Source organism: Diaphorina citri, unplaced genomic scaffold (assembly GCF_000475195.1).
Source record: "Diaphorina citri unplaced genomic scaffold, Diaci psyllid genome assembly version 1.1 scaffold679, whole genome shotgun sequence".
Lineage (NCBI taxonomy): Eukaryota > Metazoa > Arthropoda > Insecta > Hemiptera > Psyllidae > Diaphorina > Diaphorina citri.
In genome coordinates, this window is record NW_007378112.1 from 70,965 (window position 1) to 87,896 (window position 16,932).

The window sequence follows — 16,932 nt, forward strand, 5'->3', positions numbered from 1 at the left end:
TAGCAATGTGAACCTAGATAATAGATCAGTTGCGCTTACTTGGGTGATGTTTCAAAGTCATAGAGCAGGAAAATTGAGGACCAACGGAATTTTTCTTTTTCTTCTACGACTTCTAGATCCCGAGATGAATCGATTTAAAAAATACCGGTACTTAAATCGTGAAGTTTAACGTCACGGCATACACTCCCGTAGGCGATGACGTCATAATTCATTACTCCCGCTTCGTTTGTTTGTGCGCAAGCGTTTCTGCGCATTTTGACGTGAAATCTTAAAAAAAAAAAAATATCCCAAGAGCAATGTAAACCTAGATAATAGATCAGTTGCGCTTACTTGGGTGATGTTTCAAAGTCATAGAGCAGGAAAATTGAGGAATGAATTTTATCCCAAGAGCAATGTAAACCTAGATAATAGATCAGTTGCGCTTACTTGGGTGATGTTTCAAAGTCATAGAGCAGGAAAATTGAGGACCAACGGATTTTTTCTTTTTCTTCTACGACTTCTAGATACCGAGATGAATCGATTTAAAAAATACCGGTAAATCGTGAAGTTTGACGTCACGGCATATTTACTTTTTTGGAGTTTTGACCTCAGATTTGGATTTTTCACAACTTTTTACGTAGGAATCGACCTTTTATTAATAATATTTTCCCAATTTCAACTCCTCCATTCTATATCACTTCTTTATATATCCCTCTTAAACTAGACCCTTAAAAAATAAGTGTGTGAAGGCATGTGATGTGTTCCAATACTAAAATTCGCTAACCTCATACATACTAGTTAGCTAGGAAGATATCACGTCAGCGCTAGGTCGCGGGATCGATTCCCGCCCGCGGCGAACTTTATTTCATGACTTCCGCTTCGTTTCTTTGTGCGCAAGCGTTTCTGCGCATTTTGACGTGAAATCTGACGTCACAACTCTTTGAATTTACTTTTTCGGAGTTTTGACCTCAGATTCGGATTTTTCACAACTTTTTACGTAGGAATCGACCTTTTATTAATAATATTTTCTCAATTGCAACTCCTCCATTCTATATCACTTCTTTATATTTCCCTCTTAAACTAGACCCTTAAAAAATAAGTGTGTGAAGGCATGTGATGTGTTCCAATACTAAAATTCGCTAACCTCTTACATACTAGTTAGCTAGAAAGATATCACGTCAGCGCTAGGTCGCGAGATCGATTCCCGCCCGCGGCAAACTTTATAATAAGCTGATAAGATTCGTTCTTGGAACGGCTTTCTTTCTCCCAACATGTCCTCCTTCTCTTTTCGCTTTCGGGACGATAGGACCTCTGTTATTACAGGGTTTATACGCTTTTAGGTGTAGGCAATGTATTTTAAATACCTAGGAGTGTTCCAATTACTCACGACACGATTTTCTTTTTTTTTCGAACGACAAATGGAAACGGCCTTAAGTTAAACCATACTTGACAGGACCGAAAATGCCAGTTTCGGCCATTTTCGCGAACTTTGCATGATATTATCTAAATTGGGTGTAATTCTCTGATAAAATTAGATTTCTTTCTTCTTCTTCCTAACCTTGTCACCGCCAATCGGCTAAAGGTGTTACAACAGCAGAAATTGACATCCTGAATACTTAGATAGGCTGCTCATACCTCAGAGACTTACCTGAATCTACGACTACTCCAGAGAGTAAGCCTTGTGCGTACAGTGTAAGCATGGCTTGAATGGCAATGTAAGCAGAGTTGAAACCGTACTTCTCAAACATAACCTGGCGAGAAAGCAACAAGATAAATAAAATAAATTTTATCCCAATACGCTTTTCCCGGAATGAAATTCCATGACTATTCCAGAAAATTTCCATGAATTTTCCAGAAAATTAGGGGGCAGAGGTACTTGAAAATCAGTAAGATTACCCCTTCAGTTAAGAACGGCTTTCTTTCTCCCAACATGTCCTCCTTCTCTTTTCGCTTTCGGGACGATAGGACCTCTGTTATTACAGGGTTTATACGCTTTTCCCGGTATGAAATTCCATGACTATTCCAGAAAATTTCCATGAATTGTCCAGAAAATTAGGGGGCAGAGGTACTTGAAAATCAGTAAGATTACCCCTTCAGTTAAATAAAATATGCAATATGCAGAATGTCAAGGAATATGAGGGGGAATGCGCCGCAGGCCATTTTTCGGAAAAACTTGATATTTATTTAGATTATTTTTAATTTTTGACCGGGTGGCAAATTCCATGACTGTTCCAGGTTTTCTTTAAATTTTCACGATTTTCCATGACTTTTCCAGTTTTTCCAGGTCGCGTATAAACCCTGTATTAGGTTATTACAGTAAAAAAAAAAAAAGTAAACCGGGTGGAAAATTCCATGACTGTTCCAGGTTTTCTTTACATTTTCACGATTTTCCATGACTTTTCCAGTTTTTCCAGGTCGCGTATAAACCCTGTATTAGGTTATTACAGTAAAAAAAAGTATACCCAATATACCCAAATCCCATGTCTTATTACTAGACTTGATTGAATTGACTTATAGCCAGCCAATTACTTTCATACTTTTTACCCCAAATACCTACGTACCTCGATCATTTTCTCTCGATTCTTGATCGGATTCATGGGGGGTTCGGTGAGTAGTATTTTACACTCCTTGGGCCCCGAAATGTACGGACCATTGTCTGACTAATGAATCGATAATCGGTCTCCCAATAGATCAGTTGCGCTTACTTGGGTGATCTGTCAAAGTCATAGAGCAGGAAAAATGAGGACCAACGGAATTTTTCTTTTTCTTCTACAACTTCTAGATCCCGAGATAGTAAAAAAAAAAAAAGTATATCCAAATCCCATGTCTTATTACTAGACTTGATTGAATTGACTTATAGCCAATAGATCAGTTGCGCTTACTTGTGTGATGTTTCAAAGTCATAGAGCAGGAAAAATGAGGACCTATGGATTTTTTCTTTTTCTTCTACGACTTCTATATACCGAGATAAATCGATTTAAATAATACCGATAAATCGTAAAGTTTGACGTCACGACATACAAGGTTTCAGTGATAATAGAACACTTGCGCTTACTTGGGTGATGTTTCAAAGTCATAGAGCAGGAAAAATGAGGACCAACGGAATTTTCCTTTTTCTTCTATGACTTCTAGATCCCGAGATAAATCGATTTAAAAAATACCGGTAAATCGTAAACTTTGACGTCACGGCATACGCTCGAATTACGTACATCTCTTGAAACTTTCTGTTGTAATAATATCCTTCTTAGAAGCATTGTGTCTTAGGAAGGATCCTCTTGTATTTGTATTTACTTGTTATTGTCAAATAAAGAAAATAAAACATTAAACAAAGTGGGCGAGAGAGAGAGATAGGGAGGGAGTAATCAGACATTATAGGAAGAAGTGGGAGAGGGACAATCTCGTTGATTTTATGTCCATTTTCGGCTAGGGATGTTGCTATATATCGAAAACCGATATATATCGATATATTTTTCGTCGATATATCGATATATATCGATATATTTTTTTCTATGTAAATTTTGGCTCGTAGGGCGTAGGAGACTTTCCCGAGCGCGTTCTACTGTTACCCACACGTATTATTAAGTACATACATATACATACCGTATAAGGTTCTACAAGGACTGTAGTTTCCAGGGCTAGTTTCTGTTCGGTTTCAATATTGTATCCAATGTAGCAGAGTTTCTCCTTCATGATTCTAACAGTCTCGAAATCGGCCGAGTGATTGAACGCGTAGCCTCTCAACAGAAGGAGCTGCAAAACAAGAGAGAAAATTCCTTCATGATTCTAACAGTCTCGAAATCGGCCGAGTGATTGAACGCGTAGCCTCTCAACAGAAGGAGCTGCAAAACAAGAAAGAAAACAAGGGATAAGTAGAAGAAAGTACGAAAAACACGAATTTCTTTGATTCCCCCCCACGCTCGCCTGGTAAACAGGAGGGCGTGGGTTGGATCCCAGCCGAGGCATGGAATTTTATCCTCATTTATTTGAGATTTTGACCACATAATAATGGAGCTCTAAGGGTTAGGTGGTAGAAAGAGAAAACAAGAGATAAGTAGAAGAAAGTACGAAAAACACGAATTTCTTTGATTCCCCCCCCCCACGCTCGCCTGGTAAACAGGAGGGCGTGGGTTCGATCCCAGCCGAGGCATGGAATTTTATCCTCATTTATTTGAGATTTTGACCACATTGTAATAAAAATGTATGTCATTGTTAAAATCAAAGTCTCTATAGGTACTTACTATGAAGAGTTTAAGAAAATCAAATTACAAAATTATTTCATATTGATACCTACAAATATACTCTAATGTGCCTACATGTTATATAAAATGGTACAAAGTACCACTTGTAGTACCTAAGTTGTGAACAGTTCTGCAATCTTAAAGGAAGTTCTATATTAAATTTAATGTATAGGTACTTATAATATTGTTAAAAACAAAATAAACTATTTCAATACCTAGTCAATAAACAACAAATTTAAAGCTAGATCAGATGACTGTTATAGGATTCACTTGAAAATCTAGTTAGGTCACATAGAGGAGAAGAGAATTGAAAAACAAAATGTTATTGCAACAAGTACAACATAGAATGCTAAGAGTAAGTTGTAAGAACAACTGGTTAGACAAATAAAACAAAAGGGTAAAAATAAAACATCAGTACCAAGTCAGCAGTATGATCTTACTTTAATTTCCACTCCCTGATACTTGAATGAAAAAGGAACAGATCATTATGAATTAATATCCAAGACATAAATTAATTAATTTATTTTAAATTAAAAAAGAAGAATATTTTCTGTAACTATTTACACATAACAATCATGACCTTGTGTTGGTGGTGTACTGATCAAGATACACTGTAAACAAGAGGGTGTGGGTTCAATCCCAGCTGAGTCATGGAATTCTAAACTCATGTCATTTTATTTCTTGCTTATTTAATGCTGCAAGAATGAGTGTCAAATAAATGTAAACCTTTTGTACTTAAGTCCAGAGTAGATTCCTTTTGCCAAAATATCCACCCTGGAAATTCAGCTCTTCTAATAATGATAAACATTTCCCTAGAGCTATTTTTCCATAAAAAAAGAGTTTAGGTACAAATTTTGTTTGATTTTCATCTGACCTCAGACCCCCAAATATTTGAGTATAATTTCATGATAATAAGAATAACAACAATTTCTTACCTTTACTTCAATATCACCAATTTTGTTGACAGCTCTAATAATGGGTCTGCTATTTGAATTAATATCTAAGACATAAATTAATTAATTTATTTTAAGTAAATTAAAAAAGAAGAAGAACATTTTCTGTAACTATTTACACATAACAATCATGACCTTGTGTCGGTGGTGTACTGATCAAGACGCTGTAAACAAGAGGGTGTGGGTTCAATCCCAGCTGAGTCATGGAATTCTAAACTTCTAACATTTTATTTCTTGCTTATTTAATGCTGCAAGAATGAGTGTCAAATAAATGTAAACCTTTTGTACTTAAGTCCAGAGTAGATTCCTTTTGCCAAAATATCCACCCTGGAAATTTAGCTCTTCTAATAATGATAAACATTTCCCTAGAGCTATTTTTCCATAAGAGTTTAGGTACAAATTTTGTTTGATTTTCATCTGACCTCAGACCCCCAAATATTTGAGAATAATTTCATGATAATAAGAATAACAACAATTTCTTACCTTTACTTCAATATCACCAATTTTGTTGACAGCTCTAATAATGGGTCTGCCCACCATTGAAGGGAAAATGTGGGCAGGGAAGTTTGAGCCAGCATATCCACATTTGACAAACTAAAAAAGAAAAGTGAAACAAATTTATAGACATTTCTTTGTAATATAAGGTTTTAATTACCTGTTTGGTAATTATGCAGAAGTCACGTCCGTGGAAAAGAAAAGCTCCTCTTTGTATTTAACCTAACCCTATAATAACACTAATCACTGCTCTACAGGTTGTAATTTTATGCAGAAGTCACGTCCGTGGAAAAGAAAAGCTCCTCTTTGTATTTAACCTAACCCTATAATAACACTAATCACTGCTCTAATTGTGAAAACTCCTTCTTGTGTTTAACCTAACCTATAATAACACTGGTCACTGCTTGTTTGTGCCAGTTCCTTTGGTAGCAAATATTCCACGGACGTGACTTCTGCACAAGTACCTTTTTCTGCACTGGTTAAGTAATGGTCTTGTGTAGATTTTTAATTGCATTCTATCCTCAAAATTTTCAAGTGTACCGTAAACTGAGGTGACTTTGCACCACTTTTACTCAAATTTTTGGAAACCTTGTTATAACTTTGTAACCAAATATTTTTCAGCGTTAAAAATGCTATGAAAAGGTAGCCAAAGGGTTTAGCTTTATTTTTAATCAATTTGATTATGGCAATATTCCACGGACATGACTTCTGCACAAGTACCACTTGTTTTTTTTTTTAGTCCTTCAAACTTAAAATTCCTTGGAAAAGAAAGGGTGAGGTATTCTGTTGTTTATTATTACTAAATATCCCTGTTCTGCAGTAAAACAAGCTAGGTATCCTTTTGATAACAGAAAATGAATAGGTATTGAGCAAAAAGGCCTCTATTGGGATAAAAGGATGAAATTTTAGGTAGGTACATTACTAGTCCAATAGTGAGTTTGAAAAAAATAGGTAGGTGTGGTGTTCCCTATTGCCTTGGTTGACAAAACCAAAGAGGTGCCCTGCCCAGATAAGTAGTACCTACTTATTTATCCAATATCTTTTAATCAATGGCCATAACCTACACTGATCCTGAAGGAAGAATACGTTGTTCTCCTGCATACTGAATAATCATTTTTAGAGATGAACAGCTCTCGATGACTAATATCTTACCCCTGTGCCGTTGTCACACACAACCCTTACGTATAGGGAACCTATACAAGGTAATGAGAAAGAATTGTTTTACTAGGTAGTACTTAAGTAGTTGCTTTTACTAGGTCCCCTTCTAAGTACTTCAGTATTTAACTGGTCTACTTTAGAATGATTCAGGTCAATAGGTAAATTGTTCCAAAGTGCTTGCTGTATAAATTGTTCAAAAGTACTTGTATACGATTTGTTCCTAAAAGTACTTGTTGTACTGTACACGATTTGTTCCAAAGTAATTGTTACATATGATTTGTTCGTTTTATACAGTCAATTGTGTATGAAAGGAGTTTCTGTCTGATCGGCAAATGCATCAGACATATAAACTGCATCTCGGGTTGACCGTAAACAAAATTGCACCTTTTGTGATATACCTCGCTCATATAGTTGCAGCTCTTGTGATGCTGAATTCATCTTCCCCTTTTTCCCTCTAAAATGCAGCAATTTTCCCCTTTCAAATGAAATAATAAGTAAATGTACTTAAAAAACTGAACGTTTTTAAAACCAAGGAGGCCATTTTTGGATTTCATCTTGAAAAATTGAAGTACTTTCGGACCCTTTTGTTTAATACCTAAACAATTTTTGGATTTCAACAATTATATTTTTTGGTTTACCATCGAAACCCGTTTCTGGCTTACCTATAGTCTAAACTCTAAAGTTTCGACATTAGTGGTGTAAAGTGTGGTGAATCACAAAGTCCTATACAATGCCCATGGATTCGTATCTTCCCCTTTTTCCTCTAAAATGCAGCAATTTTCCCCTTTCAAATGAAATAATAAATGTACTTAAGTAAAAAACTGAACGTTTTTAAAACCAAAGAGGCCATTTTTGGATTTCATCTTGAAAAATTGAAGTACTTTCGGACCCTTTTGTTTAATACCTAAACAATTTTTGGATTTCAACAATTTTTTTGGTTTACCATCGAAACCCGTTTCTGGCTTACTTACCTATAGTCTAAACTCTAAAGTTTCGACATTAGTGGTGTAAAGTGTGGTGAATCACAAAGTCCTATACAATGCCCATGGATTCGTATGGGTACGGCCTGTACTCACCTTCACACGGGGACCAAGCGCCCGATTTTGGATCACACTCCAATCCGTAAGTTCTTAAAGCTTTGTACTTTTGTGCTTCCCTTTTCCTCATTGTATACGAAGCCCTCAAACATGATATTTTCAACTCTTTGTCATCTTGGCAGCCTGCTGTTGAGCAGGAAAGCGGCTGTGTCAGCTTTTCTCTCTGCGGGGTAGCTGTTACCATCACCTACACAAAGATAGACCTATACGGACTCTTTCTAGCTATCACTTCTCTTTAATGCCAGCGTCTCACCCTCGGACTGTCTAAAGAGATGAAATACAATTGTTTGTCGTCTTTTCAATACGAAGCCCTCAAACATGATATTCTCAACTCTTTGTCATCTTGGCAGCCTGCTGTTGAGCAGGAAAGCGGCTGTGTCAGCGTTTCTCTCTGCGGGGTAGCTGTTACAATTACCTACACAAAGATAGACCTATACGGTCTCTTTCTAGCTATCACTTCTCTTTAATGCCAGCGTCTCACCCTCGGACTGTCTAAAGAGATGAAATACAATTATTTCTCTCTGCGGGGTAGCTGTGACAATTACCTACACAAAAATAGACCTATACGGTCTCTTTCTAGCTATCACTTCTCTTTAATGCCAGCGTCTCACCCTCGGACTGTCTAAAGAGATGAAATACAATTGTTTGTCGTCTTTTCGATTTTGGGATGACAAGTGTTGTTAACAGTTCCGTTTATCAAATCTCTTCCAAAGAGAAAAAGAAGAAGAAGAAAAAGGAGAAGAAGGAGGAGAAGAAGAAGAAGAACAAGAAGAAGAAGGAGGAGGAGGAGGAGATGAAGATGAAAGAAAAGAAATCAATGTTTACAAAACGTCTAAACATTTGACCTAATACAAAACGTATAAAATTATAAACATTGACCGTATAATCTAAGTTTGCCGTCTTTTCGATTTTGGGATGACAAGTGTTGTTAACAGTTCCGTTTATCAAATCTCTTCCAAAGAGAAGAAGGAGGAGAAGAAGAAGAAGAAGAAGAAGAAGAAGAAGAAGGAGGAGAAGAAGAAGAAGAAGGACAAGAAGAAGGAGAACAAGAAGGAGGAGAAGAAGAATAAGAAAGAAAAGAAGAAATCAATGTTTACAAAACGTCTAAACATTTGACCTAATACAAAACGTATAAAATTATAAACATTGACCGTATAGGTAATCTAAACATTAAACACATGTTTGTGGCCCATTAAGATTCTCCGTTGCACCATTGGGCATATGAATTCATCTAAGATCAGCATCTGAGTAACCATACCATATTAGGCGATATTACGTACACAACATTCTACACAAAATCTCGCATTACTTTGTTCCCCGAGTTGGTCGACACCATTGCGTGCGGTCAGATAGTGCAAACGAGTGTCCTAGAAAGTTTAAAAGAGTGTCCGAAAGTGAAAAATAACTATTGCGATTGAAATTTTGAATAATTCTCCAGTGAAATAAGGAGAACAACTTTCATTTTGTGACATTTCCCCCCCAATTTCGTGTATGACATATTTCTAAATTTCTCGCATATGGATATTGATTTGTGAATTAAGGACAGTGGACCTTTTGTGACATTAGTAATCGAGTGTTCTTTCCAAAAAAAGTGCTTGAAAAAAATAATAATTCACAAAAACAATTGAATTATTGGTTCAGGAATAAAAATAAACATTGAATATCCTGCAATAAGTACCTATTTGTGGTTGACCTATATTTATTTGGGATTTGCTCTCCACATTGAACTCTGAAATTTGGAGTGGAAAAATTCAAATTGTATCCCATATTCTTATCAAAATTTGCCACTAAAATACTCGTTATCACATCCTAAAATTTAACCCGTTTTTGCCCTTGGTGCTTTATTTTCAAAGCTTAACCCTTTCCGCTACGCTCGAAAATTCGAAGTCCCTGAACTCTTTCTAAGATGACCGACTTCAGCAACAACAACAGTTCCCATCTGAGCAGTCGTCACATTATTCCCACAGGCCGGAGACACAGCAGCTTTCCAGTCATCAACATTATTTGCCGAATTCGTTTGCCTGTCGTCACCAATCGGCCTCGCATTGTACGATTTGCCAACTGCAAAAACCAGGCGAAAGCAGAGTGAAAATCGTCCGTGCGCGAAATTCTATTATTTGCCGAATTCGTTTGCCCGTCGTCACCAATCGGCCTCGCATTGTACGATTTGCCAACTGCAAAAACCAGGCGAAAGCAGAGTGAAAATCGTCCGTGCGCGAAATTCTAAATTTAAGCTAAATTTTTTTATTTTGACTGAAGTATAAAAAGTTTCCGTTTTACCTCTGTCTAATTTTGCATCGGTCACACGTTTTTCGCCATTCCGACTCGAGTTTCATCTGCTTTGTGGACGTTTTAATTTTGGAGTTTTGTGGACCAATATAAATTTGAACAATACCAAAATAAGTTGATAATTAAGTAATACCTAAATATCTAAATTTTCATTCAATACTTGAATTTTTGCAGTAACAATTGTACTGGTAAGATAATAAGATATCCCCCCCCCCCACCCTAGCTAAATTTAACCTAAAATTTTTTATTTTGACTGAACTATAAAAAGTTTCCGTTTTACTTACCTCTGTCTAATTTTGCATCGGTCACACGTTTTTCGCGATTCCGACTCGAGTTCCATCTGCTTTGTGGACGTTTTAATTTTGGAGTTTTGTGGACCAATATAAATTTGAACAATACCAAAATAAGTTGATAAGTACTTAAGTAATACCTAAATATCTAAATTTTCATTCAATACTTGAAATTTTGCAGTAATAATTGTTCTGGTAAGATAATAAGATATCCCCCCCATGCTAGGATAGTTAGGTATTCGACCACCTTTTTTTCTTTCGTAGCGATACATTCACTAAGTACATTGGACTCAACGGGTCCGTGTTGTCCCGTACTTATAATGTGTCCTTCTAATGAGAGACCCAATACTTCCCATTCAGGAGCTGGGTCAACACAAGAGCACCAGAAAGCAACCCGCTCGATCCCCTTAATTCCTGAAGCTTCAGTGTTTCAGGGTGTCCCTGAAACACCTGTAGTTTTATGTACAAAAGCACCAGAAAGTAATCAATCAAGTAATTTGATCCTTCTATAGACCTACAGTCTCTTATCCTGAAGCTTCAGACTATCAGTGTTTTGGAAATACCTACCCTATAGGCCTACAGTTTTATCCTAAAGCTTCAATATTTCGGAAATGCCCTATAAGCTCACAGTCTTATCCTGAAGCTTGTTTGAGTGTTTGAGGAATACCCTATAGCAGGGGTGGCCAGACTTTTTTTGTTGCGGTTCCCTTCTTAACTTTCAAAAGTGTTCGAGGTCCCCCCCCCCACCACCCACACCCAAAGAATAAAAAATAAACTCACCAATTTTTGTTGCTAAGCCATTTTTCTTTAATTCTGAATGTCATCTGCCAACTTTCTCTTAGTTGGTTTCAAAATTATCGTAAATCCTAGACCGCGCCAAAAGTTCCTTCTACGCCCCGTCCCCCGTCCGGAACACCTCCAGTTGAATGGAGGAGGAGATTGCGAGTGAGTCGAGTTGTTCCCTGTTTGGAGATGAAGTGGAAGAGGAGAGTGACTTTCTGGAGGACTTGGACGAGTGAGTATTTGGTGGTGCAGAGTGGACGAGATGATATTGGGTTAGGTAACTCACAAATTTTTTGGTACTTGTTCAGAAGTCGCGTCAATGGAAAAGTTCTACAAAAAAGAGCTGCCAGAAATGACCAGTGGCCAGTGGTATTATAGGGTTAGGTTAAACGCAAGCTTGCACAATTGAAGTTGAAGTTGCGTGAACATTTATCCAGTATGAACTTTTTCAAGTCGCGTATGAATATCAAACTCCATACCCGGTGAATTAATCATGGGTAATATTGGGTTAGGTAACTCACAAATTTTTTGGTACTTGTTCAGAAGTCGCGTCAATGGAAAAATTCTACCAAAAAGAGCTGCCAGAAATGAGTAGTGGGCAGTGGTATTTTAGGGTTAGGTTAAACGCAAGCTTTCACAATAGAGCAGCGACCAGTGTTATTATAGAGTCAGGATTCGGTTTTACCAACTCAAGTTTTATCTGCCTGGTAGACATTACAGTCGTGTGTTAGGCCTTTATCGAACAAACGTCTTGGTTACAGGGGGGGAATTGAGAAATGAGATCATGAAGATAGATCAAAGTCCAACAAGATATGAGTACCTAACTGTTACGCCAAAATATAAAAGGGAACAGTGGAATTATTATGGAATCGTCATAGACCAGGGGTGGCCAAACCGGGAACCGCGGTTCCCTAGGGAACCGCGAGCCCATTTTAAGGGAACCGTAAGCTTATTTTGAGGGAACCAAAAAAAAGTGTAAATGTACCTTATTGAGTACCTAACCGGACGGGGCGTAGAAGGAACTTTTGGCGCGGTCTAGGATTTACGATAATTTTGAAACCAACTAAGAGGACGCGAAATGTCGTGGCCATCATTAAGATCATTCAAGATGGAAAAATTATCTCCAAGGGAAAGAATTTTGGAGAGGCGTATAGTTTGGAGTGTTTTTCAAATAGACTTTTACGATTTTCGGGACAAACACGACCAACGGACCAACAAACGGACATCAATAGCTTGAGCATCATCAGCACATTGCCCTTCGAAAAGACGTTACGGAAGAATTTTGGAAAGGCGTAGCGTTTGGAGTGTTTTTCAAACAGACTTTTACGATTTTCGGGACAAACACGACCAACGGACCAACAAATGGACATCAATAGCTTGAGCATCATCAGCACATTGCCCTTCGAAACGACGTTACGCCAGCCGTCTGACACACCTTAGGTCTTACAGACCTACAGACCTTACAGACCTGAGTAACGAAAAAATCTCGAGACCTAAGTCTATCAGACAGTCTGAGAGGCCTAAATCTGAAGCTTTTCTCGCCACACACGTTCTTACCGTCCGACAGACCGCGATCTATAAGACGTAGGTCTGCCAAATGGTATGAGTGTGAGTGACTGGCAGTAAACGAGGTGTTTTGTTGGGCAAAATTTCCTTAGAACATGTCCATCACCATGTATTGTTTGCCAAGTATCATCAAAATCGAACCTTTTCGTTCCGTTAGTGAGACTCCACCATAATGTACGAGTAACATAATGCATTACGACTTGGAGCCTAGCTATTAAATAATATCAGTGTCAAGTACACCATAATCTTCCAAAGAGAAGAAGAAGAAGAAGAAGGAGAAGAAGAAGAAGAAGGACAAGAAGGACAAGAAGAAGGAGAACAAGAAGGAGGAGAAGAAGAAGAAGAAGAAGGAGAACAAGAAGGAGGAGAAGAAGGAGAAGAAGAAGAAGAATAAGAAAGAAAAGAAGAAATCAATGTTTACAAAACGTCTAAACATTTGACCTAATACAAAACGTATAAAATTATAAACATTGACCGTATAATCTAAACATTAAACACAACATGTTTGTAGTCCATTAGGATTCTCCGTTGCACCATTGGGCATATGAATTCATCTAAGATCAGCATCTGAGTAACCATACCATATTAGGCGATATTACGTGTACAGTGCTAGGTTAGGCCATAAGTACCTATTGCAAGTACATATGTCTACTAGTGGTTCAGTGACCTGCAGAACTCGGACAAAGGCCCAGCATGGGTCCCCCAATGTTAGTTTGGGTACTTCTCTTCCTCTTCTTTTTCTTCGCCCTTTCCGGTGTTCAGACGGGGTCGGCGTTTTTCGTCAGTCTCTCAATCAGCCTTGGGGTGATTGCTTTGGGCTGACATTTGGTTTTGGCGACAAAAAATTACGAGTGGATGCCCTTCGCACTCAACCTTTGCTATTTCTTTCGCATGGCAGAAATTTCCCTATAGGCCTACAGTTTTACCCTAAAGCTTCAATATTTTGGAAATGCCCTATAAGCCAACAGTCTTATCCTGAAGCTTGTTTGAGTGTTTGAGGAATACCCTATAGCCTTATCTTATCTAGGGGGCCCGCGCTGTAGAGCAGTTCATTACCGTATAGGTATAGGCCTACAGTTTTATTCTAAAGCTTCAATATTTCGGAAATGCCCTATAAGCTCACAGTCTTATCCTGAAGCTTGTTTGAGTGTTTGAGGAATACCCTATAGCCTTATCTTATCTAGGGGGCCCGCGCTGTAGAGCAGTTCAAATGTAAATGGCTCTGTGATTAATGTATTGTGAAACTGTATAGGGAAACGCTGACTTTTTATATTAGTTTGAACTCAAATAGTTCTATTGCTCTGTACAGTCGAGCGTGGATAAATTGGAGTTGGATGAATGGGAAAAATTGGTTATTGAAAAACAGAGAAAAAATCGAGGTCCCTCAATTTTTTGTCCATAAAACCTTTTTAAATTAGGAGAATTTGTTTCTTTACTTATTTGAGGTGGAAAATCAACGTTGTACCCCGTTTGACCTCCATAATTGGGAAGTTCTATCGAATAGCCATAGGAATAGAACAAGACCAGTCTTCAATTGACTAAAAAAAAAAAAAAAAAAAAAAAATATTCCTTGCAAAAACAGACGGCTGACTTTTTATATTAGTTTGAACTCAAATAGTTCTATTGCTCTGTACAGTCGAACATGGATAAATTGGAGTTGGATGAATGGGAAAAATTGGTTATTGAAAAACAGAGAAAAAAAACGAGGTCCCTCAATTTTTTGTCCATAAAACCTTTTTAAATTAGGAGAATTTGTTTCTTTACTTATATGAGGTGGAAAATTAACGTTGTGCCCCGTTTGACCTCCGTAATTGGGAAGTTCTGTCAAATAGCCATAGGAATAGAACAAGACCAGTCTTCAATTGACTAAAAAAAAAAAAATTGATCCCTCTGGAGAGAAATGCAAAAACATCTCTAATCGAGGAAAAAATGGGCAGTTCTTTGAATCCTCAATCATCCAGATTCGACTGTACTAACTCTATTGACTATTGTAATATGACCAGTTGAACTGGACTGTCAATTATGATGGTGACTGTTTCCTCAGTTCAACTCGGGACCTTGCCTGTGACGTTTAGGACCTAGAATAGGAGGCATTTGAAATCTGATTGAAAAGTAGGTACTTAATTGAATACTGTGGAATAATTATTAAAGTTACAAACCATTAAGTAGGTAGGTAAACTTAAAAGAATTTAACTAAAAAGTTGGGTGAAAATACTGAGATCTCTGAAACATTGAAGTTTAAGTGAAACAGGAGCTTTTTTTACTTTCTATTACCCTTACGTCTAATTGAATACTGTGGAATAATTAAAGTTACAAACCATTAAGTAGGTAGGTAAACTTAAAAGAATTTAACTAAAAAGTTGGGTGAAAATGTGGTTGGATGGAAGAGCTCCTTCAGGAGAACCCTGCCACTATAAATAAAGCCTAAAAAAAAAAAAAAAAAAAAAAAAAACACACAAGCTTGTCACAAATGTTGGCCACTTAATACACCCTTCATGACTTGACTTGGACCGCCAACATTTTATACCCTTACTTAGCAGGGAATCGTCAGAGTTAAAGGGTCGACGTTTTTATTTATTTCTATTTTAAGAAGCGCCTCTTTGTGTCGACATAACAAGCGTGCCTGTGTTGTTTCCCGAAGCTATTAACACGAGAACAGAGCGGTGGATGTTGTATACAAATTGACCCGCCACTCATGGACGCTCAGACTCGGATAGTTGGAACCTGTGTGGCGGCAAAAGCATCAGACTCAGATCTCTCTGACGGTCTGACAGACCTAGGTCTCGAACTTTTTCCGCCACACACACGTTGCAACTGTTTGACAGAACTTATGGTCACACAGTCGGAACGTGTTTGACGGGAAAAGCTTCAGATCCAGATACGAGTGCTTAAAGGCTTGTCACCCAGCCTAGTTAGCTTAGTTGGTAGTGCGTCTGCCTTGTAAGCGCTAGGCCGCGGGTTCGATTCCCGCCCGGGGCGGATTTTATGGCTTGTCACAAATGTTGTTGGCCACTCAATACACCCTTCATGACTTGACTTGGACTCGAATCACCAACATTTTATACCCCACTTACTCACTTAGCAGGGAATCGTCAGAGTTAAAGGGTCGACGTTTTTATTTATTTCTATTTTAAGAAGCGCCTCTCTTTGTGTCGACATAACAAGCGTGCCTGTGTTGTTTCCCGAAGCTATTAACACGAGAACAGAGCGGTGGATGTTGTATACAAATTGTACCAAGTACTTGTTGTAGAGGTAAATTGTTCCAAAGTGCTTGCTGTATAAATTGTTCAAAAGTACTTGTAAGTATACGGTTTGTTCCTAAAAGTACTTGTTGTATTGTACACGATTTGTTCCAAAGTAATTGTTACATAATATGATTTGTTCGTTTTATACATCATTTGTTGTCAATTGTGTATGAAAGAGAGTTTCTGTCTGTGATCGGCAAATGCATCAGACATACAAACTGCATCTCGGGTTGACCGTAAACAAAATTGCACCTTTTGTGCCATATTAAACGATTTGTTCCTAAAAGTACTTGTATACGATTTGTTCCTAAAAGTACTTGTTGTACTGTACACGATTTGTTCCAAAGTAATTGTTACATATGATTTGTTCATGTGTTCATTTTATACAATCATTTGTTGTCAATTGTGTATGAAAGGAGTTTCTGTCTGTGATCGGCAAATGCATCAGACATACAAACTGCATCTCGGGTTGACCGTAAACAAAATTGCACCTTTTGTGCCATACCTCGCTCATATAGTTGCAGCTCTTGTGATGCTGAATTGATGTACCTCCGTCATACCCTTTGCACCTTTTGTGGCGTGTAGCTTTGATGACTCAATTGAGATTTCAATGTGGTCGCTTGTTTTTACCACTTGTTTTTACTAGTCGCCACAATTGTAGACAATTATGTCTACAGTTTAGACAAGGAGTAAAATCAGTAATAGAGAATGATTGGTTGCTTGATGCATATCTGGTGGTAGAAAGTGACACGAAAATATAATATATACCACTTGTTTTTACTAGTCGCCACAATTGTAGACAATTATGTCTACAGTTTAGACAAGGAGTAAAATCAGTA

General features: G+C 37.7%; 1 protein-coding gene across 1 annotated transcript in view; it reads right to left on the reverse strand.

Moving 5' to 3' along the window:
* LOC103511137 (actin-related protein 2-like) overlaps positions 1-7,261 on the reverse strand; it is a 26,994-nt gene extending 19,733 nt beyond the window's left edge. Inside the window, exons 1-7 of the mRNA XM_026824993.1 lie at positions 7,222-7,261; positions 6,818-6,858; positions 5,654-5,764; positions 3,768-3,818; positions 3,580-3,729; positions 2,541-2,639; positions 1,628-1,730 (exon numbers count right to left, since the gene is read on the reverse strand). Coding sequence (XP_026680794.1) covers positions 1,628-1,730; positions 2,541-2,639; positions 3,580-3,729; positions 3,768-3,818; positions 5,654-5,764; positions 6,818-6,858; positions 7,222-7,261 — 595 coding nt within the window. The remainder of the gene's footprint in view (positions 1-1,627; positions 1,731-2,540; positions 2,640-3,579; positions 3,730-3,767; positions 3,819-5,653; positions 5,765-6,817; positions 6,859-7,221) is intronic.
* Positions 7,262-16,932: the final 9,671 nt, after the last annotated feature.